Source organism: Petaurus breviceps, unplaced genomic scaffold, assembly GCF_028583685.1.
Source record: "Petaurus breviceps papuanus isolate PSGF00001 unplaced genomic scaffold, PetGlider_PUasm1.0 79, whole genome shotgun sequence".
NCBI classification, from domain to species: domain Eukaryota; kingdom Metazoa; phylum Chordata; class Mammalia; order Diprotodontia; family Petauridae; genus Petaurus; species Petaurus breviceps.
Genome location: NW_027186523.1, coordinates 13,720,733 through 13,744,542, shown reverse-complemented (window position 1 = coordinate 13,744,542; position 23,810 = coordinate 13,720,733). Strand labels below are relative to the sequence as shown.

Here is a 23,810-nt window from a genome sequence, read left to right as displayed (position 1 = left end):
GCAAATAGTTATGACAAATCAGGTCTGTCACTGTAGTAGAACCTCTTTGATACACTGATGTGGAAGAAAGGCTCTTAAAAACAGCACAGAAAACAAGAGATTCCTTCGAATCAGAACATCAAGTATTGTTTAACCTTCCTCGGTTTTCATGGCTTTATATAATGGTTATCACCATTATTTGTAACAGTTATTACCACTGTATATGATGAGCAGGGTCTAAGGTCCAAAACAAAATGATTCAAACTTCCACTTAAAATTATTTACTTATTTTTCAAAGGAATTGACTTCTCTTGGCTCCTCAATAAGATTTTTTCAGTAAGTTCATTTTGACTCCACATGGTTCCTACCCATAATGAAGAAAGCTCTCCTGTACACATGTGGTCCCGATTTTGTTGTTGTTGTTTAGTCTTTTTCCAGTCTGGTCCAACTCTTCATGACCCCATTTGGGGTTTTCTTGGCAAAAAAGCTGGAGTGGTTTTGCCATTTCCTTCTCCAGTTCATTTTACAAATGAGGAACTGAGGCAAACAGGGTTAAGTGACTGGCCTAGAGTCACACAGCTAGTAAGTGTTTAAGGGCAAATTTGAACTGAGGAAGATGTTTTCCTGATTTTATGCCCATCACACTACCTAGCTGCCCCTGTGGTGCTGATAAAGGTCTTTAAATTGTTCCAAAAGATGGGAAAATGGGATATAAACACAGTCCCTCTAAATTTTATGCCTGGCACTTTCTCCCAACTGCAGAAGAATATTACAAGATGAATAGCACTGCTGGTACCTTCCCCTATATGCTACTGCAATAGATCTATGCAAATGGGGACATTCTAGGAGATTTGGAGAATACACTATCATTTTCAAGACACACAGAGTAGGAATCTATGCTCTCAACATCTCTACAACAGAAAATACAACTAGTTTAGTCACTTAAGTACCTGAGTTATCTTGTTACTTAAGATTTGGAGACTATGCCCCTTAAAATAATGGTACCAAGTCTTCCTCACCCAATTATATGAATTTTCTGACAGTTTTAAGGAATTATGTAAATTTATTACAAAAATTAGAACTGATGAAAGAAAAAAGTCTTTCTCTCTCTCTCTCTCTCTCTCTCTCTCTCTCTCTCTCTCTCATCTTCCTTGCTTTTCCTCTCCCATACCCAGTAAAAATCTTTTCAGAAGAAAACAGTATTTTGTAAACATTCTGGCCTTAGGCAAAATTGTGAAATGAATGAAGTCAATCTTTGGTACCTTCCTAATTCCCAATTTTGTGTTTTTCACTCCACCTCTCAGACACCTATGACTTTTCTCCTCAGGTACTTAGCCTGTGTCCAATTCCAAAAGGACCAAACTTGTGCTAAGGTTTCAGCTAATAACTTACAATGTAACCTTTTTCACAGAGTATTTTGACAATGGATCTTCAAGAGAGAAAAGTTTCAAGATTGAAAGGAAATAATCTAGTGAAGTTTCAATTTAGCAATATAATTAGATAATATTTATTAGTCTATTAATTTTGGGTACTGCTGCTGGGGTGAGAGGATTCAGGTAATACTTCTAAGTGAGGAGAGGGGGAGCCTTCCTTAAGGCCCTCAAATAACATAGGCCTCTGTCTATCATAAGGTCAGCTTAGATGACCTTATGATCCCATAGTACTACTGTCTTCATGGAACTTGTAGTCTACTGAGGGGTTATAATATACATAAAAACAAATATAATACAAAATTATACTAAGTGCATGAAAACAATAAAGTGCTATATGAAGTCTGGGATAGGAAAAAAAGGTCATTACTGTAGAGGGAAGATCAAGAAAAGTATCCTGAAAGAGGTGGCAGCATTGGAGCAGGGGAGGAATTCCAAGCATAAGGAACAACATGACCATAAGCAAAAAATGTGGGAAAGTGTGAGACCTTTGTGGGGAATAGCAACTGGTTTAGCTGAGATGGTAGAGAGAGCAGCAGTCAGTAGCAGAGTGCCTTTAATGAAAGGACTTAGAATTTGAACTTTACTCACTAGGAAAAAAGGGAGCTATGAAGACTTTCAGAATAGGCCTGACAGGCCTAGTCTTTGTATAAGGATAATTAATGGAAGCTTGAAGACTTATTAGGGGGCTATTACAATCATCCAGGTGGGTGGTAATGAAGGCCTATACTAAGGTGAACCATGTGGGTGCAAAGTGAAAAGAAGATAAATATGAGATTTCCTTCCTAAGCATTTTATGGGCTACTGTCACAAAATAGTCATAGTTTAGTCCGTTAGTGAAAATGAAAGAAAAAAAAGTGAGTTGCTAGGTATATACCAAATACTGAACTGGCACATTGCAAGGAGAAAGGAAGGTTTTTTTTAGCTGTTAAAGATACACAATATGGATTTCACATATCTCTCTATTCTTTAGGCTAATAAAAACAGCCCCCAAAGAAGCAGGACAATGTGGTTGATAAGTCACTAAACTGAAAGCATAAGTCCTTGCTTTTTCAAAATCACTTCTTTGTAAGTGATTTTAACTCAGTCACTTAACCTCTGGCCTTCAGGGGGCCCACATGTAAAATTAGAATTATAGTATCTGCCCTCCAGAACATTCCTTTTAAATTTTCTGGAATCCTAGAGAAGAAAATATACAATTCTGATTAACTTAGAAAAAGGGGAGAGAAAAATAGCATGAATGGATTATAGTGACAAGACCAGAGCAATTAAGAAAAACAAATTATCCTGACATGAAGATGACCTCTTATTGCAAAAAAAAAAAAAAAAGATTGAGAAATCAGAGGGGACTACAGTATATGGGATCATAGATCTAAAACTTGAAGGAACCATTGTTGTTCAGTTGTTTCTCAGTCATGTCAGAGTCTCCATGACCCAATCTTAAGTTTTCTTGGCAAAGACACTGGAGTGGTTTGCCATTTCCTTCTCTAGCTCATTTTATAAATGAGGAAACTGAGGCAAACAGGGTTGGGTGACTTGCCCAGGGTCATCACACAGTGTCTGAGGCCAGATTTGAACTAAGGTCTTCCTGACTCCAGGCCTGGCATTCTATCCAGTCTGCCACCTAGATGCCCCAAAGAAGCCATCTAGTCCAATTTTCTTCATTTTAGAACTGAGGAATATAAGGCCCAAGAAGGTTTCATGTCTTGACTAAGGTGACAACAGGTGGTGGGTGTTGAAAATAGGATTTGAACCCAGGACCTCTCATTACAGAACCAGTGTACTTTCTACAGTTCTATGCCAGAAGAACAATCAGAATACTATCTAATAACTTACATATTTCTACTAAGGACAGTTAGACCAATCAAGCATTTACTAAACACCTTTAGCCTTACTAGTTGTTGTGGGAGGGATGACAATATAATGCATGATCTCTGACTCTGAGGAAATTATAACTTGGATAGGAAGAAAATACATATACAAACAAAAACTTAAGAGGATGATATAGGGAATTTGGCTTAAATTAATTGCTTCTTGATTATTTTGTTTCACAGACATCAGAATGGGATACATAAGAGACAGTTACAGAATCTCTTTTTATAGAAATTTTTGAGAAGGGGACAGATGGACCACTGTTTGTTTTGATTGGTCCAGATGAAGAACAGTCATGATTAAAGATGGATGGTCCATAGTTATCTTTATGAGAGACGTAAAAATATGTATGGGCTTAAACATATAAGAAATGTTTGAAGTACTGATTTTCTTTGACTTGGAGTCTTCAAATCCTCCTCTGACATTCACGAACTGTGTGCATGTCATAATTTCTCTGAGTCTTAGTTCCTTCATCTGTAAAATGGGGATAATAATTGCATCTATCTCACAGGGTTGCTGTGAGAAACGGATGAGATCATGTGTGTAAAGGACTTTGAAAACCATAAAGCATTATAGAACCATGAGGAGCTCTTACTGATTTACCATGAAACATCTCTAAAGAGTAGACTATTTTCTCTACATTTTTCTTACAGCTTCCCTCCACCTTACTACTATTGAGTTTCTTTTGAAATCTGGTTTCCGCTCACACTTATCTCCCCAAACTGCTCTTTTGAAGGTCACTGATAAGCCCTTTCTATATTCAACAGTTTTCTCAGCCCTTATCTCCTTTGACATCTCAGCAGTATAATAGTACTGATTCCTCCTTGAAATTTATCATCCATGGACCCCATGACACCATGCTCTCATGGTTCCCCCACTGTCCTTATCTTTAAGATCTACTCTTTCTTTCTCTTTCTGCTCCCTAAATGTGAGTTTCCCTTGGGGTTCTATCCTTGGTCATCTTCTCTTGTCTCTCTACTCTCAGTGATTCCTGTGGCTTCAACGATCAACACCCTAAAATACATATATCCTGTTCTGTTCTATCAAACTCTGGTCTTATGTCTCTGCCAGGTGTCCTGTGAACACTTCCAACTCTACATATCAAAAACTGAAGCTATCTTCCTCTGCAAATCTGCCTCCCGCAGATGACTTTCATTTCTATTAATAATACCACCATTTTACTAGTCATGGGCTGAAAATTCAGTCATATCTGACTCCTGTAGTCTAGTCCCTCATTACTATTAGGATTGCCATAATGTCCTCCTAACTAATTTCTCCTCTATTTGTCTCATACCCCTCTCCAAACTGTCCTGTACATGCTTACTTGTCCTATACATACTTTCAGGGTAATCTTCAAATATGGTGCTGAGCAGATACGCATACAGATCTAGAGCTTCAGGGACCACAGAGGCCCAAAGGGATTAAATGACTTGCTCACTCTTACTTGTCAGCTCAAAAATCTTCAATAACTCTTCATTTCTCATTGAATAAAGTCTTGTTATTCTGACATTTTAGACCCCCATCTCATTTCCTGCTACCTATATTCCTATTCACCTACTTTAAGCTCTAGTCAAATTAGGCTATTTACCCTGGCAGTAATGGTCCATTTACAGTTCTACCTTTATGAATTTAGTTCCTGATGTTTTCACTATCTATAATAACACCCTCCTAAAATGCTTAAAGTTTGTATAAAAGCAAAATCTCCTCTGCTCATGCCTTTCCTTTGTTCTACCCCTTTCTCAACTTGGTCTTACACAGAAGTGATCTCCCGCTGCCCCCGAATCCCACACTGTATTTGTATCTCTTATACAGAAAATTTTAAAAATATATTCATGTTTATATTTTACATTCCATATTAGATCATAAGCTCCCTGAAAGTATAATTTTTTCCCTATTCATCTCTACTAGGCAGAGGCTGATGCATACTATTGAGTTAACCAATCAGGGAAAGAATGAACACTCTCTCAATGGACCTTGGGGGTACCAATATCTTATTTCCTTATTTTCCAGCATATCTGAGCCTCCTTGATAAGTGGCTGTACTGATGCAAAAAGGATCAGTTTGTACGGGATGTGGAGTCATTAGTACCAAAGAACTAAGTAGTACCTAATAGTGATAGGATGAGAGAAACAGGAATCAATGAGATCCCATAACAACATTACTTTGTCTCCTTTCATAGGCGGTATTTACATGGGTTAGGTAATGAATTGATCCAGTTTCATTACCATCTGCAAAATTCTGTCTGTCTCTTAGGTTCTGATATAAGTTCTAGGAAAATACAGTCACATCCCTGTACCTGGAACATTAATCCTCCTCTCTTCTGTGGGTCCTCTTCTCTCATTAGAATGTAAGTCTCTTGAGGGCGGGATCTTTCTCTTTTGCTTGTATTTGTATCTCCAGTACTTAGCACAGTGCCTCTCAAGTAATAAGCAATTTCTTTTACCCTCTCTTCCTCCCTTTCTTCCCTGATGTTCCACTGAAAAATCCAGGACCAGTGGAATATTAGGGTCTATATTCTAGTGAAATTTACAATTAATACAAAGAACATGACTATCACAGGAAAACAAGATGGAACATGTGTATGTATATATATACACACACACAAATGTATGTATATATGATTAAAGGATAGTATCCCCTTAAAGTTATTAAATTAGTCAAATTCCATTATAATCAATATTGCTACAACTAAAATATAATAAAAATCTTCCTAAGCCTCATCTGAAGACCCATTTTTTAAAGTAGTATCTGACATGAAACTTAGAGAATCTATCAATGGGATCTGACCTATTCAATTTTAAGACCTGAATGAAATAATCTATAACTTCTATCCCATGATATTACTTCTAGTTGGATTAATGTACAACCTAAACACCTAAGTATGAGAATTTAACAGAAAGTTCAGAGGAGATGGGAGAGTTCTTTCAACTTCTCTTTTGGATAGAATGTAAGCTTCTTGCAAATAGGCCTTGTTTCATTCTTTGTATTTGTATCTAGCATTGAGAGGGGCACATGCTAAAATGCTTGCTAAATGCTTGCTACAAGATTGATTGGGAGAACCCAGTCAAAAGGGTAAGTCTGTGGACCAAGTTCAGAATTGGAACAGATCAAGGTTATATTAGACCATGGATTTTATTTTGCCCAATTAGGGCTTGTCATTAAGGAAACATTTTGGAGCTTCCACGGCTGAAGTTAACAGCATATACCACACCAGAAACATCTTCCTTTTGGACCAAAAACAACAACTAACCAGTAGCCTATGGGAATCAGTAACTAAAAAAGGAGAATTACAAAGATGGGTAGTCAAGAGATGGGCCTTAATTTTACAAATAAATGTGATGAATGACTTGCATAATAGTGTAAAAGCAAAATTCAGAATCCAAGAGGAAGAAAGACTGAAACAATGAAATGAGAAATAGGAAAAAAAAAACTTAAATAGAAAGACCAATATGCGAGGAAGATAACTTTATAATTTACTAAGATTGATTTACAACAATTTTACAAAACACTTTCCTAGAGTACATATAGTACATAAAAAAAACAACCCATCGGGCCTCAGTCACACTCATCTGCAAAATGGAGGCAATACTATAGGCCCACCAAATTGTGGGCCTAATCTCGGCAGTCATCATGGAGTTGCTGCATTTTAGGAGATGTGTTAATTATTTTGGGCCACAGAGGTACTGCAAATACAAATAGTCCATCTAATAAATAGCTAGTCAGTTCCAAAGAATTAATGTACCTCTTAAAAGTGAGCTTTTTTGGACCTTTATACATTAGTATCTTACTCTTTACAAGATGCTTTGAGATCTCCACCAGTCACATGAGTAGGAAATAAAATTGCACAGACAGTAATCTTAAAATAGGGATGGAAATAGTAAGTGCACGAAACAAAAGGTGGAGAAAAATTACCACTTAGAGAGGCAACTCTTAGACTAGTCTACAGGCTATAATGTAACCTCAAGAGAGAAATCCAGAATCTAGACATAAGGCACCATTTCCTGAATGTTGGCCCTGGGGGGATCCCAAAGTACTGTTACTTTGTCTTCCTCCAGTTAGAGCAAGCTGGATTATTCCCATCTGGAAACTGGAGGTGGATGGGTGTGTGGTGGGGGAGGGGCGGAGAGGGCAGGTAAATGTAGGGTGGAAAGTTGTTTGACACTTTATAATCCTGGGAAACAGTTTGTTCATCCTGGCACAACTCAATCCTCCTTGGATGGGAACATGGGGGAGGGAGGGGGGCGGCTCTCATGAATGACCTTGGGCAGAGCCCAAGATTTCTCTGTGAGCAGAGACTAGAGCCTCTAACATGGCATGCTAAAAAGGAGAAGAGGAAGACTGTAGCTCAATAGGCGCTCTTTTCCCCCAGGGCTGCTAAATTGTTTAGCATCTTTCAAAAAAAAAAAAAAAAAAAGCCAGGCATCTCAAATACAAACCCCAAAGGAGAGCAGCTTAGGAACAGGCAGAGGCGTCCTTAAAATAGAAAGCAAATCCAGCAAAGGGACTGGATACTGTACCTTTACTTTGGGGAGGGTTCTGACTCCGGTCTCGGAGGACATTAATTTGATAGACAGCTCCGTAAGGCTCAAAAAGTTCTTTTAGCTCCTTCTCAGACCACGACCGGGGGATCTGTCCGACAAACATCTTAATGGCATCTGGGTCTGGTTGGTCTGAGTGATCCAAAGCGCCGTTCATCTTGTTAGCTGTACCGTTACTGTCAAGAAACCGAACCAGAAGGCAGAGTTAGGAGAGCATGGTTGAGGGACAGGAAGAAAGAAAAAAAAAAAGAATCAAAAGCAGGGGGTGGGGTAGAGGATGGGGAAGGGAAGAAGAAGTCTGGGGGGGGGGGAAGGGGAGGAAAGTGTCTAATGAGTCGTATAAATTTCACCAACTAAAACAAAGCAAGAGCACAATTACATTGCTAAGGGGTGAAGGTTTGTACTGCGGGCTGCTGTTTAGTATCATCGCCTGAGCAAAGGGCTGAGAACGGCAAGCTATAAGCCAGGGTTTGCACATCTTGAAAGCAAAGGCTGAAGAAGAGACGATTTCAAGTTAAGAGGAGGGCTTTTTGCATGGCTGCCATCAAGAGAACAGCCAGGCATCAACCTCAAACCAGCAACGGGAGCCAAAGGTGCGGGGAGGGGGAGGGAAAGATGACAGGAGTTGAGTTATCCTTCTGCTAGAATTTATTTTATTTTATTTTTTGTAATAATCAAATCCCACAAAAGAAAAAAAAAGGAAAACACTTGGCAATCTGTCAGATGAGGAATGCAAGACGCTAGTGATGAATTTGCAGATTGTGCGAAGCATCCGCGGGTGCATCGAATTAGTGCATCGCTGCTCAGAATGGAAAACACTCCAACTATGCGGCTGGTGGCAGCTGATTGGCTGCCCGTGCTTTATAAAAGGGAATGGGAACGTGAAAGGGGTGGGAAGGGGGTTCCAGTTTAAAAAAGCGCATTGTTCATGGCGCTAGGGCACAAAGCACGATTCAGAAAGGCAAAGGCAACCTCAGAATTGCCTGCTTTGTGCTAGGAAAAAAAGAGGGGGGGACCATTAAGCTTCAGAAAGTTGAGTTCCCTGTAAAGGGCACTGAATATTTCACATCTTCCACACTCCATAAATTGTTCCCTGTATCTGATTTCCAGATGTTGTACTTGAGTTCTAAACAATCACAAGTTTTTGTTGTTTTGTTTTGGTTGGGGGAGGTGGGGTACTCGGAGAGAAAAATTCTACATTTCATTCTTAGGACATCCCTTAAATGTTTGGGGGCGGGTAAGGAGTAAGATACCAATTTTCCTAAATATCTTTCTTCAAAATTTAAATTTTAAAAGTGCTAATGGGGGTTCGGAGCCTGAAATTCACGGCACCGTCAAGCAACTGAAAGTAATTTTCAGTTGTTTACTCTGATCATTCCTATTTAAGATGTGATCAGCAAAGAAAGCATGTGTTACACAGATCAGCACCTTCCCTCTCCTCAGCTTCAAATAGAATCCCGAAGCCCACCTGTTCCAGGAAGCAGACAGCTGCTGAATTTAGCCCTGCTGCCTGCTCATTTGTAGTACTGTGCTTAGCTGGGATTCTCAGGCTATAAGATCTTCATGGCAGAAACCTGTCTTATTTGTATCTCAGTTCATGTAAGATACTGCAGGGCTCCCCTTTAAACACCACAACCTCCATTACAAGGGGCAAAATGATCAGAAAAAAAAAATCTAAAGCAATTATACACGTTTATTTAAAAATTAAACATTTCAGAGCACGTGGAATTTCGCTTTTGCCTTCAGGTTATTATTTGATTTTCAAAGGAAAACATTCTCTAAATAAAATATAGACTTCTTTATTTGGTAAAAGTGTACTGAAAATCTGGTGTGTTAGTAAGGGAAGATGCTAGAAAATCTGGATTCAAATGAAGCTTTACTTAGTGCCCATGTGACTCTGGTTAATTCACTCAGTTTTTCTGGGCTTTGATTTCCTCATTTTCAGATGAGAGGGGACCTGATTAATTCAAGGATTCTTAGTCTGGGGTCCATGGATCTTTTGGGGAGTCTATGGAAAGATTTTTGAAGGTTCATGCACTCAGATGGAAGATATTTTTATTTTTACTAGCTTCTTACTAAAATTTACTATTTTGTTCAATTATGAAATAAAATTTTTAAAACCATCATCATTATAAGAAGTCTTCCCTAAGGTTTCTGGTGGCAAACAGGATCCATGGGACAAAAAAGTTAAGAAAGTAGGATTTAATTACCTCTAAGACCCCTCCACCTCTAAACCATAAGATTCTATGCTTCTCTGTGTCCTATGAATTATGAGTAACTAAAAATAAACTGTTTTGACGAAAGAGAAATTTTAAAATTTATATGAAAATGAAAAAAAATTGTATTAGATACAACATTTAACTTATTCTTCTTCTCCTATCTCTCCTTTCTATTATTTCCCCCTATGGTTTCTTTAAAACAAATTCTGTTTTCACCATCATTTCAGAAGATTCATCACTCATTTCAGTCATTCTTGGTTTTTCAAAAAGAAAATAATGTATAAAATACAAACTATAAAACCTTTCAATGTTTAGATACAATGTTATGTTTATACCAAAACTGTTTATCGTTTTTGTTTGCTTATAAGCTTACCCTGTTTTCAACAAATTCTTTGAGAATTTAATGAACATTTTAAGAAAAGTTGAAATTATGGCTTCAGTTGTATGCGTGTCAGAAAGCACACAAAACCCCACTCAGCAATACAGTTTCAACATGTCTGTAGCAGGTTGAAAGTGAGGCAAGACTTATTTCTGGGACAGGAAGGGCCTTGTGGTTACCGCAGTTGACAACAGCCCATCAAAAAAGAGGAAGACTTTGCCCCAGTTCTCAGCTTCTACAGAAAGCGAGGACAGAAGAATTCGGCCTTACATCTTTTTTTCTCAGAGTATAATTAAAACTGACCACCTTGGAGAGGCAGGAACCGACTGCTGACTGTTTCAATCATGTCTGAATATTATTATCACTTCTATGGTTTGTTTCTAAATTTCAGATTCTAAAGCCAACAGCCCCCAATATCTAATAGATAATATTTTTACTTTCTCAAAGGGTATAAAACTCACACAAAGGCTGCAAAATTGTAGGAGGGGAACAAAAATATGTTGGTTAAGCTTCAGAATTATTAATTATGTTTGTAAATTTTATGAGGGCTTTTCTTTTTAATTTTTTTTGGAGGGGGGAAGGCAGGGCAATTGAGGTTAAGTGACACACAGCTAAGTTACATATTACAAGGTCACACAGCTAGTCAAGTGTCTGAGGCTGGATTTGAACTCAGGTTCTCCTGACTCTGAGGCTGGTGCTCTATTCACTATGCCACCTAGCTAGCCTAGCTAGGGACAGTTTCTAAGGGATATGGGTCATGGCATGGCCTAAAAGAAACTCACTGAATGTTTGGCAATGTCACCAAGAATCAGTAGGACTGGACCTGGGTTCTAATCCTTGATTTGCCATTAACTAGCTAAATGGGATTTAGGAAAGTCACTCTACTTCTCCTCCTTGAGTCTCAGTTTCCTTATCAATTAAATGAGCTGGTGGGGCAGCTTGGTGGCACAGTGAATAGAGCACCGGTCCTAGAGTCAGGAGGACCTGAGTTCAAATCTGACCTCAGACACTTAACAGAAAAACTAGCCGTGTGACCTTGGGCAAGTCACTTAAATCCAATTGCCCCCCCCCCAAAGCAAAACAAAACAAAACAAAAAAAATAAAATGACATGGCTAGACTAGATAAGCCTCAAGATTTTATCCTTTAGAACCCAATAGGTGGGATATTATACAATTGTCAGCCCCTTCCTCATCCAGCTCAAATAATTTCCAGTTGTTGCCTAAATCAAAATACAAGTCTGACCATAGTTTTTAAGATTTCTGATAAAATGTAAACTTCTTGAGAGCATGGATTTGGAGATTTCATTTTGTTCTTAATGGAGAGTTGGCTTCAAAGCCAGGAAGACTTAGGTTCAAATCCTGCCTGATTCATTCTGGCTATATATAGATCCTGAGCAAATCACTTAACTTTTCAGTGCTCTAGGCAAATCTCTAAAATTATGAGTTACAGAGAAGGTGCCAACTTGCATTGGTGGAGGGGATTTCCTCGCCCAGAAGTTCTCTGTAACAATGTGATCACAGATTCAGTCCCCATCCCTGGCATTTGTGTTCCCAGGACCTAGCACACAGTAGGGACTTAATAGAAGCTTGTTGATTGATCACTGCATTGTTGACTGAAGACCACTGGGCCTTCACTACATTCCTGATACCATCCCCTGTTCCTACTCTTTTCTGATGGTTTTATAATAATCAGATTATAGGAAGATTATCCTGAATGTCTTTCACCTAGGCTTCTTTCTCCTTCTAATGCCAAACCAGTCTGGGTGTGTGCCCAGTTCTAGTGGAGACTAACAGACATCTTATTTCTTGTCTCTGTCAGTTGCAACCCTTCTGAGCATGCCCAATTAAGGCATGATCCTTGCAGTAGATCGAGGAAGACAAATTAGTCCCCTTGCATGTAAAGCTGAGGAGGTTCTCTCTTCATAAATATATGACAACTTGAATTCTTGACTACAGATTGGAAGATAAGACTATATTATTACCCGTTTCTACTGCCCCATGACCTCTTAGAATTTAATTCAGTGAATATGCTTTGCATGATGGTTAACTTGCCATGTATTTTTCTAAATTGTGAGGTTTCTTGTTTAAGCAACAGGATCTCACAGGGGCCTGGAGATCTGTCTATACTTTTGTTCCCATTTTTCCAATAATACAATGAGTTTCTTAGGGTGGATTTTATTTACATTTTGCCAAGGACCAACTGGTATTCCCATGGGATACCTTTGAGGCTGATAATCCATAGAGACATAGAAACTAAGAGAGTTTAAATTACTGTTCCAGAGAGCTCCAAAGCATGTCACTCTCACTTGCCAGTGCAGGAAGTATAGAAATTCAGAAACAAAAAGAGAACCTTATTCCATTAAGCACAGACACTGGCTCGAGTATTTTCTCACTTGATTTTGGTTAAATGTAGAAGAAACTAAATACTTGTCATGAACTAAGAAGTCCAGTCTTATATCTGTCTATCTGGTTGGCTTGTGGCACTGGGCTAGTCATTCACCCCGACAATGGTTTAATTTTTGCATGTCTCATGGATATACCAAGACACTTCAAGAACTAGTTAGGAGGGAATACATTCTAGACATGAGAGATAATCTCTTCCTACTGACTTTGAGCTTTTAATTCCAAGAAGTATAGTTTAGATGAGATGATTCATTCATGACAGAATTTGGGTGATCTGTCAAACTGCATGGGTCCCACAACATGACTCTTTCTGTGTGTACAGTTTAGTCCATTGGGCCACAGGTGACCCAGTCCACAGGCTTAATAGCTGACAGGGTGTCCTCTGCATTGTGGAGAACTGCTCAAGGGCATATATTAACGACTATAAGTGTGTGGGAGGGGTGAGCTATTTGTGTTTGTGGTCAGAGCATCTCTTTCAGTTTGTGCAAATGTCCTTTCTAATAACCTGACCACTGTCCCATCCTTTCATTTAGCTGACAGGCCAGTTTCTCAACAGAGACCAGAATAATTTTTAATATCACTTATGTTTATATGATAGCATCTAAAGAAACTGTTTTTGTTTGGTTGTCATAGAAACTTTTTGCAGATTAAGCTACATAAGGGAGAAGCATAAAGAAATCTGGTGAAAGGCTTGGATGGTTGCTGACAGCTAATAGGGTGGGGACAGCAATTATGTATATTAACACATACTCCACTGTCTCTCCTTCTTAATGTTCCTGTTTAAGAACAGGATTAAACTATTAGGATTCAACTTAGAAGCACCAGCAAAATTCCCTTCTTCCTTCTCAAAGGGTTGCTGTCTCTTGCATTAAGAAGCCCAGATGTATTTTGAGAACTGGTAGGGGTCCCCTCTTTAGAGACCTTCTAGCAGAGGCTGGGTAATCACTTGTCTGGAATGTTATTATGAAGATTTCTTTTGTGCATGAGTCGAATTAGATGGCTACTCAGGTCCTTTCCAACATGATCTCCCAAATGTTGCTAACATTCCCAGTCCATATTAGTAGAAGTCAATGTAGCTCAGCAAATATAACAACCATGTTGGAGAATATGGATGGCAATCCTAGCTACATGATTGATTAAATTTACTGGGTGTTCTTAAGAGCATTATTTATCCTTTCTGTGCCCCAATTTTTAGATTGGTAAAAAAAATGGAAAAAATACCAAAGTTACCATTAATTGTAGGTATTACAAAGTCTCATAATTGGAAAGGACTTTAGAGACTATCTAATCTACTTTACACTTGCAAAGGAAAACATATCCAAACTACTGGTCATCTAGCCGTCCTCTGAAGACCTCAAAAATGGGGAACTCACTGTCTCTTAAGGCACTTCATTTCACATTTGGAAAGCTCTAATTGTTGGTCAGTCTTATCTTATATCAATTCTAAACTTGCCTTTTTGAAATTCCTATCTATCATTCCTGGTTTTACCCTATATGGCCAAGGAAAACAAGTATAATCTCTCTTCCACATATTGAAATATTTGAACACAGCCTATCATTTCCTTCCCAATGCCCTAGTCTCTTTTTCTCTAAGCTAAACACCTATAGTTCTTTCAAACAATCTTCATATGGCACAAGACCAAGGCCTTATATCCTCTGGGTTCCCTTCCTCTGGAAACTTTCAAGCTTATCCAAGCCTTTCCAAATTATGATGCCCAAGAACTGAATAAAACAATCCAGATTCGGTCTGACCATGATAAAGCACAGTGAGACTATTACTTTCCTATTCTTGGACACTATGCTTTTTCTACCACAGCCTCAAAAGAATTTGCTTATAGTTCCCAGAAAATTAAAGGAAGGAATAGAAATTGAGATCTGACTCACTCTAAATTTTAAAATTATTCTTTCACATATTAATATAAAATATTTACTGAGTTCTAAATTTATAGTATACAAAAGGAGAGTACTAAATGTCCCTTTTATTTAAAAAGCTTATTAACTAATTCTAAGCCACATGTAACATCTTTTGATTTAAGCTAGGCCCATAATTTGTTATCTAAACTTCAGATCCAATATTATGTAAATTACATTTTCTCCCCAAATCCTGTAACAAAATCTCTTAAATTGATGAACATTTAGCAACATCTTCAAGATTTGATGAAGCAAAATCTTCAAACAGATCCACTGTGTTTTTGGTGATAACCTTCTGAGAGTCTAACTTTTGACAATGGACTCAGAAAACTAGGTTCTTTATCCTATCTGAACTACTGAGCAACTGTTTCTTTGGTCAAGGTAACTCTCTGCCATCAATTCCCTTACTAATAAGACAGAGAAAATAATTCTTTTCCTATTTCCTTGTAGGGTAGGTTTGGAGTATATAATTATTAAAATTTTACTCAAACATACAGTAATACCAATAGATATTACAATTAAGTGCAGTTAGAAAAATTTTATTTATTAAACACCTGTCACTGTCAGGCACTCTGCTGAGCAGTGGTGATACAAAGAAGGAAAAACACAAACAGTCTCTGTTCTGGAGAAGCTCACCATCTAATGGGCGAGACAAGAAAATACACACACACATACTCACACACAACATTGTTAAATTGAGGGCAATTGGGGAAAGCACTAGCGGGTCTTCCTAGGAGATAAGCTCTTCTCCAGAAGACAATTAAATAGACTCTAAAGGGTCTGAAGGAAGTTAGCAGTCCATTTCCCCAAATGGTCAAACTATAACTAAAAATAACTAACTTCTTAGCAGGATTTAACTGTATGTCTGAAAAGCTGTTTGAGCTACTCCGGTGCAAAATTTCAAGCTCTCTGTGATATGTTGCATTTTAATCGTTGCTTGTAAGCCGTTTATACTGACGAGAATACTTTTGTATTCTATCTTCTATACCTAACATCATCCGGCGCAGATGTCCTATAAATGCTTTCCTAATCATTCACTCTTTTAAAAATAGCTTTATAAAATGGACAATTATATAAAAATTAATAACAATAATAAGTAACATTTACTATGTGCCAGGCACCACACTAAGTGCTTTCCAAATATCTCATTTGATCCTCAAACCACCCTAGGAGGCAGATATCTTCATTTTACAACTGAGAAAACTGAGCAAATAGAGGTTAAGTGACTTGTCCAGGATTACATAGCTAGGAAGTGTCTGAGGCCCTCTGAACTCAGGTCTTCTTGACTCTTGGGCTACTAGGTGACACAGTAGAGAGAGGTCTGGAGTCTGGAGTGGAGGGCCTGGAGTCAGAAAGACTCATCTTCCTGAGTTCAAATCTGGCTTCAGACACTTGCTAGCTGTGTGACCCTGGGCAAGTCACTGAACCCTGTTTGCCTCGGTTTCCTCATCTGTAAAATGAGCTGGAGAAGGAAATATGGCAAACACTTCAGCATCTCTGCCAAGAAAACCCTAAAAGAAGTTAGAGAGTCAGTCACAGCTAAAAAACAGCTGAACAACAACTTCTTGATTCCAGGTCCAGCCCTCTCCATGGACTGCACCACCTGGTTTCCCCATAATACTACAATACCTCGTGTTTTCACAAGCATCTTTATCTGAGGTGATCCAAATCCATTTCTGGTTCTTTCTTGGCCCAAGCAGGGAGGTTAAAAGATTTTTGCCAATTCACACAGTATGTAGCAGTGGATCCAGTGTCTAGCATGTTTTACTAGGCCATACTCCCTGCAGTCAATTTTTGGTGAGAGGTTTTTAAAGAATAAACTGAGTGTCAGAGTGACAGTAAGCCAGAGAAACCTCTGGGCCCCTATGATTCCACTCTAAGATGTTTTAAAGAAACGATCAAAAGCAGTCAAAAGGTTTTTTTTTTCCCCTGCTTGGAGTTAAGGAAACTATTCCCCAACAGTATCATTCTTCCATAAAAGATGCTTGTGTTGGGAGACCCTGTGATGGCTGGTGTGCCACATAGCATGCGGCTTAAGAAACAGCACACACCAGAGGACAGAATAGGGATGAGCTAGAGCAGATGTGATACTTCTGCCATGATGTGAAATCTGCCTTATTTCAGGCATGGCTGGTTAATTTACCTCCCTGGTGATAGGAGCTCAAGAAGATCTTTGAATGAATGCTCTTTAGAAGAAAGCACAGAGCCTTGGAATGAGCCCTGAACTAAGTGAGGAAACCTGAGTTCAAGGTTCAGTTCTGTGTCTAACCAAGAGACTGGCCTTAGAGAAGTCATCAAATCTCTCCAAGGTTCCATTTCTTCATGTTCTAGTTGAAAGGAACCACTTCTAGTTCTATTAACCTATGGATCTACTTTGGAAAGCTCACCTCTCAAGCTGTTCTCTCAATCCAGTTCTCTCTTCCTCTGGGATCTCACTCCCATAACTATCCCCTTCTCTAATGTCTTCACTCTTTCCCTGCCCCTCCTTCACTCAAATCTCCCTATTGTGGAGATAATTTCTAATTGGCTATACCTCCCCTTGTAAGTACCATTTCTTCTCTATGTGTTGTTTCCCCATCTGGATGTGAGCTACTTGGGGGAAGGACCATTCGCTTTGGTGTTTGTGTGGCTAGGACTTAGCATAGTGCCTGACATAAAATAAATGGTTAATAAACGCTTTCTTCATTCCTTCTAAAACAATTGCTATCATTTCCTTTCTACTTATTTCCCACCCAATTCTTTATAATATTTTTTACAACATCATCCTACTACAGTTTCTCAAAGATTAATGCTGATCATTTCCTAGCCTGACCTAACAGCCTATATAAGTCTCATTCTGCTTGACTTCTAGGAAGCCTTTGGCATAACAGAAGCTTGGAGTTAGGAGGTACATCAGTGACCACTACATAATACCGTGTTTCTCTGATAATAAGACACTGTCTTATTATTTTTTTTGGAAAGAAAAACACCAGAGGGCTTATTTTCAGGGGAGGGCTTATGTTGTCCTGCCTCACCTCTCCTCCACGGCACTGCTCTCAATGGCACCAGCAAGCAAATCACTGGGGAAGAACAGGATGACGCGCTCACTGCTGCAGCTCTGATTGGATGCAGCTCGGAGCGCGGCGTGCGTTTCACGGGGGGGGGAGGGTGGTGGTGCATGCAGAGGGTACCGTAATGTAGCATGTAGCGCAGGGGATCACCTTCACTACAGTAGCAATCTCAATAGGGCTTATTTTCGGGGGAGGGCTTATTTTAGAGGAATCTTACACAGTAAGGGGAGGGCTTATTTTCGGGATAGGTCTTATTATCGGGGAAACACGGTAATCAAAACATGTTGGAGAATTAAGGCTGCCCAATTTCTTGGGGAAGGGACCTCTCGGTGTCCACTGAGTATACAATCTACTCATGAGATTGCCCTCTACAAAAAATACTTTGCAATTTGGTCATCTAGCCTTCCATGAAGACCTCCAATGGGGAGATATCCCACTGTCCCCAGCTCTGATTGTTGAGGTAATTCTACTTCTCAGAAGCTCTGTGACTAAATCTTATCTACATCACTAGATTTGTCTCTTTGCTTCATACGTAGACTTCCATGACTGTGCTACTTTGGATCTCTTCTAAAAACCCTTAAATCATGAGAGTAAGAGCTAGATGGGATCTTAGAGGTCATTTATTGCCACTCCTTTTTTATAGACGAGGAAACTAAAGTCCAGAGAGGCAAAGAGACTACTTTTCTAACTCCTTTATAGGATCTATCTTCTTTTTTGGTGTCCAGACTTGCAATAGTATGCAAGACTGACCTTGGCCTTCTGTACTTTTCACTTTTACTACTTCTATACTTCATAAAACCTACCACAACAGTTAGGATGTAATCTAATAAAAACAATTATTTTGACTGAGTCTTTTTTGCCTTCTTTTCTTTCTTCTTATAGCCAATCAGTAACCAAATCCTGTAACTTCCTCCTTTAAGATGTCTCTCCTGGGGTGGCTAGGTGGCGCAGTGAATAGAGCACTGGCCCTGGAATCAGGAGGACCTGAGTTCAGATTCAGCTTCAGACACTTAACACACACACACACACACACACACACACACACACACACACACAAACTAGCCGTGCAACCTCGGGCAAGTTACTAAACCCCAACTGCCCTCCAAATGGCAAAAAAACCCCCCACGAAAACCAGTCTCAGAAAAAGTTAAGTGATTGGTCACATGGTCTGAGAGCCAGTAAAGTGTGAGAGACAGGATTTGAACACAGGTCTTTCCTGATTCTGGCCCAGAACTTTATTATACCAGTGGTGTCAAACTCAAACAGAACCACATCCCTGCAGCCTTATATTGACTCAGAAAGAACACAAATTATTGTTATATCTTTTTAAATTGAATTTTAAATTATTTTGTTCTGCAATTCCCAGTTATAATTTTAATACAATTCAGGCCACATAACAAGAGTTTTGCCAGATGCTTGTCCTTGAGTTTGATACCTCGGTATAACATACTACATGTTCAGTCAGTCAATAAGTATTTACTGAATTATTAAGTGGAAAATTTTACTAATGCTTGAGTATATGCAGAATAAGGGTAGAATGGGGGAAGATTTATAGGAGAAACAGAAAATATACACTACCTTTCAGTTTTGGACATGGCCAAAGTTGGAGTTTGTTTTTTAGGACTGTGCATATTTGCTATACATAATTGCTATTTTGGTAATTTTTTAAAATAGTTCACTTGAGGGGCTTGGGAAGGAGACAGTGTCAATGCTTATAAAAATGAACTAAATTTTAAAATAAAAAGATACATGCTACCTACCAGTCAAAGATGATTAGTCATGTCTTATTAGCTTTTCCTTTTAGCAGTGGGCAGAACCTAGAACACATATCCACTCATCTTTGACTCTTCACTCTCCCTCACCCATCATATCCAAAAAGCTGCCAAATCTTGTGCGCCTTCTTTCCTCTCAAAGAAAGCTATCCAAATTCAGATTCTTAGCACTTCCTACTTAGACAACCACAACAGCTTAAATGGCCTTTCTGCCTCAAGTCTCTCCTCTCCAATCTCTCTCCCACACACCTGCCCAGAGATCAGATGTCACTCCCCTTGCTCCACAAGCTCTGATGATGCTCTGCCTTGAAGATAAAATATCAACTTCTTTTTTTGGTTTTTAAAGCCATTCTTGGTCTGGCTTCAACCCTTCCAATCATCTATTACTTTCCTTCATATACTCTACATTAAAGCCAAACTGTCCCTGAATATGATGCAATTGCACAGGCAGCCTCCTTACCCTCATACCTGGAATGCCCTTTCCTCCCCTTTGCCTCTTGGAATCCCCTTGTCATTCAGTCATTTAGCTGTGTCTAATTCTTTGTGACCATTTGGCCCATAGCATGCAAGGGTTTTCTTGGCAAAGATAGTGAAACAGTTTGTCATTTCCTTCTCCAGTGGATTAAGGCAAACAGAGGTTAACTGACTAGCCCAGGTTCACACATCTAGTAAGTGCCCGTGGCTGGATCTGAACTCAGGTCATCCTAACTCTAGGACCACTGTTCTATCCACTGAGCTGCCTAGCTGGCTCTTTGGAATCCCTAGCTCTCCAAGCTAAGCTCAAGTGTCACTTCCTATACGACTACTAAACCTTTTCCCCAAGCAGGACTCTTCACCACCTCCCTTCACAAAATGCCTTCATAACATACCTGTTCTTTACTTTGTATTAACTTATATGTGTATGCCTTGCTTTCCTCAACAAAATGCAAGTATTTTCAGGGCACAGATATATTTGTATCCATCCCCAACGTAATGTAGGAGTTTTATAAATGTGTATTGATTGATTCGTGGCACAAAAACCAAAAAGGAGGCCTTGGTTTAGAGTTGGTGCTCATGGTATATAATTTTACCCCCAGGGTAATTTTACCCCCAGGGGTCAATCTTTCTGATAACTTGTCTGGTTTTCAGTTGATAACAAGTTCTGTATAATTTAGACCCCAACACCTTTGCATTAGTCAATTCTTGATTATTTGTGTATATATTGATGACACTGTTGATTATCTGCAGCAAAATGTAATTCTGGGTCAGCTTCTCATTATCACCTGCCCCATTTCTGGCCCATCATCTCTGGCTCTCTATCAACTGATGTGTGACCAGGGAATGCAAACTAATGTTCAGGTCAGTCTAAGAAAACCAGCAAGTTCTCTGGGCCTTAAGGACCTCACTGTACTAAAAATGATATTCATTATATGATTTGCTTAGTATTATTACTGAGTCATCAAGAAAAAAAATCAAGCTAAATTATTCTTGGCAATCATCACCAGAAGGCTGACCACCAGGTGATAATTTTTTCAGACAAGGTGATTCTTAAGGGTTTCAATTTGAGCTAGTGAAACCAGTATAAGAACAAAATAAAATCATCACCTTTCAGAATAACAGATTCAATTATATTTACCATACTCTGTTTCAGGAGAGAGGGTACAGTCCTATAGGGATTGAGATAGAGACTGGATCCAGGGTTTCATTACTATAGGGAACACCCAGATGAGGTAATGCCCTCTTTCACTGGAGGTCAACACCTGCACCTTAATCTTAAAAAGGAGCCCAAAGAACTAATTTCAAACTCAAACAGAAACAGAAACTTTGATCTGTACATAAGGATCCCTGCTGGCCATGTCTTATTAGCTTTTTCTTTTAGCAGAGGGCAGAACCTAGGACACATATCCACTCATCTTTGATTCTTCACTCTCTCACCCATCATATCCAAAAAAGTTGCCAAATCTTGTGCCCCTTAATGTGATATTTCTATATTTTGTTGTATTTTTATTTAATATAATTTAATAAAATTAAACATTTCCCAATTATATTTGAATCTGGTTTAGGTTGTACTCAGGAACACTGAAGGGTTAAGTGACTTGTTGGGGGATCATGGAGGAAGATCTTAAATCCAGGTTTTCCTGGCTTTGAGGCTGCCTCTTCATCCACCATGCTTCCTCACTGAATATATTATATAAAGATTTCCAATCAAAGTAATTAATTTCCAAAAGTGTTAGTTCCAAAATCCTAGCTCAACTTGATTATCCAAGATGGATCTTTCCTCTACGGTTAGGGATAGTTGAGCATATGATGAAATGTGTCAAAAATTCAGTAGAAAACATTTAATATTGACTACTGGTTGGTAACTTTACAGAGTTCACCAGAATCTTCAACATACTCTATTCAGCTAAGTTTGTCTGTTACTACTTTAATTTTTTTAAAAATCAAGGTAAAATGAGATGCCACAAATCAAAATGAATAATGCAATACTTTAAATTCAAGATCTCAATACTTTTAATTCAAGACAACATGGTTATTCTGACTGGGGGTGGGGTGGGAAGAGTGGTGGGCCCTAAACTGCAGAAAATAAGATAATCAATTAAGCTGTTTTGTGATCATAATATGAACTTTCTAGCTGCTCTCTAGTCAGTGTCTCTCTCCCTTACACACACACACACAAGGAATATGATATGGAATTCTACAGGAGCAGACCCTAATGACAGCTCCTATAAACACTAGATTATTCATAATTAAATGTTCACAATTCTTAATAGCAAAGCAAATTTGTAAAAAAAAAAATTACAAGAACACACCCATCTCTTAGGTTGAATGATTATTGGCAGGCTGATTTTGGAACATCTTACATACATAATCTCTGCTGCATGAATAGAATTATCAGCTCATCATTCATACTTGTACTTAGGAGATTCAAAACATAAGTGTTCTGTGGTACAAAACACCTGCCAACATGACAAAACCAATGTGGGATTTTCCCGTGCCAGTTTTTTTTTAAACTGATTTCTTCTCCCCCTAACCCCATGTTAACAAGCATTTATTTCCTTCTTCCTTCCTCCTCCCCTACTGGAAAAAATAAAGAAAGAGAAAACCATTATAATAAATATGCACAGTCAAATTTCCACGTTGGCCATGCACGTCCCATTCTGTATACTGAGTCCATCATCTCTTTGTCAGGAGATGGGCAATATTCTTCAGTATCGGTACTTTGGATTCATGATTGGTTGTTTCATTAATGTGGTTTAAAAATCCTTAAATTATGTCCAAAATGGGAATCAAAACCAAATAAACATTTTGAAACTAAAGTTCATAGAACTAAGTGCTCTTAGTAAATCATCAATTTCAGTTACCGTGGAAAATCATCAATATTAAAACAGGCTTTGACATTCAATTTGCTTACTTTTCAAAGAACACTGTAAGAGAACTCCTCCAAATAGATAAGAACAAAAATAGGATCATGTACTAAATTATAATGATTGTTAGTCTAAGAGCTCGAATATCATTATATCAAAAATCTCCCTTAGCTGATTTTTTTAAAGCCATTTCTTCATTTTTTGACACTACATCTGGCACACTGAATACAGATGATCGTTTGTTTATATATCTGTCTAACTGCCTTTCCCAAACACAGCCAGATGGAGCCTTTCAGAATCAAATTAATTTCAGATTAATTCACTCTGGACCCACTCCAGTTTCATGACTCTATGCTTTGAGGCACCATCCAAATTGATTTAGAGTCATGAACTTAAAAGAGCACAGGTCCTTAGATATAAAGGGAAAAATAGTAGTATAAGGATGTAGTTGCCAAAAAAAAAAAATCTGCTCAGCTTCCACAGGCTCCCAGTTCAAGGACTGATCAACATTTATGTCATAATTGCTCCAAGAAAATTTCCTTCTTTATCCAAATAGAATCATGGTGAATTTTGTATTTAGTCTTCCATAATGTCTTGAGATGACTACAATAAAAATTAGGGACCTAATTACAAATACCAGAATCAAAGATATTATGGTAAGTTTTCCATATAAGCAGCTAGTCGATATAGAGTGACAAGAAATGGAAAAGAAACCCAGAAAAGAGGTCAGCTTCTCGCTAGTTCTAGCTATCTAAGGGACTATACACAAATGTAACCAGGCTTTGCATGCTGTCAATCTCAGTGGATGCCTTTATTATCTCACTTGTTTCAATTGCAATTTGGGTTTCCATGGAGACACAACAGTCAGCTCTAGAAAATTATAAGATAAATGTCAGGCAGTGATAACGGTGTT

At 38.6% G+C, this 23,810-nt stretch overlaps 1 protein-coding gene across 40 annotated transcripts in view; it reads right to left on the bottom strand.

Annotated features, from left to right (window-relative positions):
• LOC138175830 (CUGBP Elav-like family member 2) overlaps window positions 1–23,810 on the bottom strand; it is a 696,702-nt gene that overhangs the window by 194,860 nt on the left and 478,032 nt on the right. For 39 of the 40 annotated variants that reach the window (XM_069106367.1, XM_069106368.1, XM_069106336.1 and 36 more), the window contains one exon: window positions 7,799–7,995. In XM_069106367.1, the coding sequence (XP_068962468.1) occupies window positions 7,799–7,976 (178 nt within the window). In that variant the 5' untranslated portion in view covers window positions 7,977–7,995. Of the gene's footprint in view, window positions 1–7,798; window positions 7,996–8,198; window positions 9,488–23,810 lie in introns of those variants that run through there. The other variant, XM_069106371.1, reaches the window with a different exon arrangement.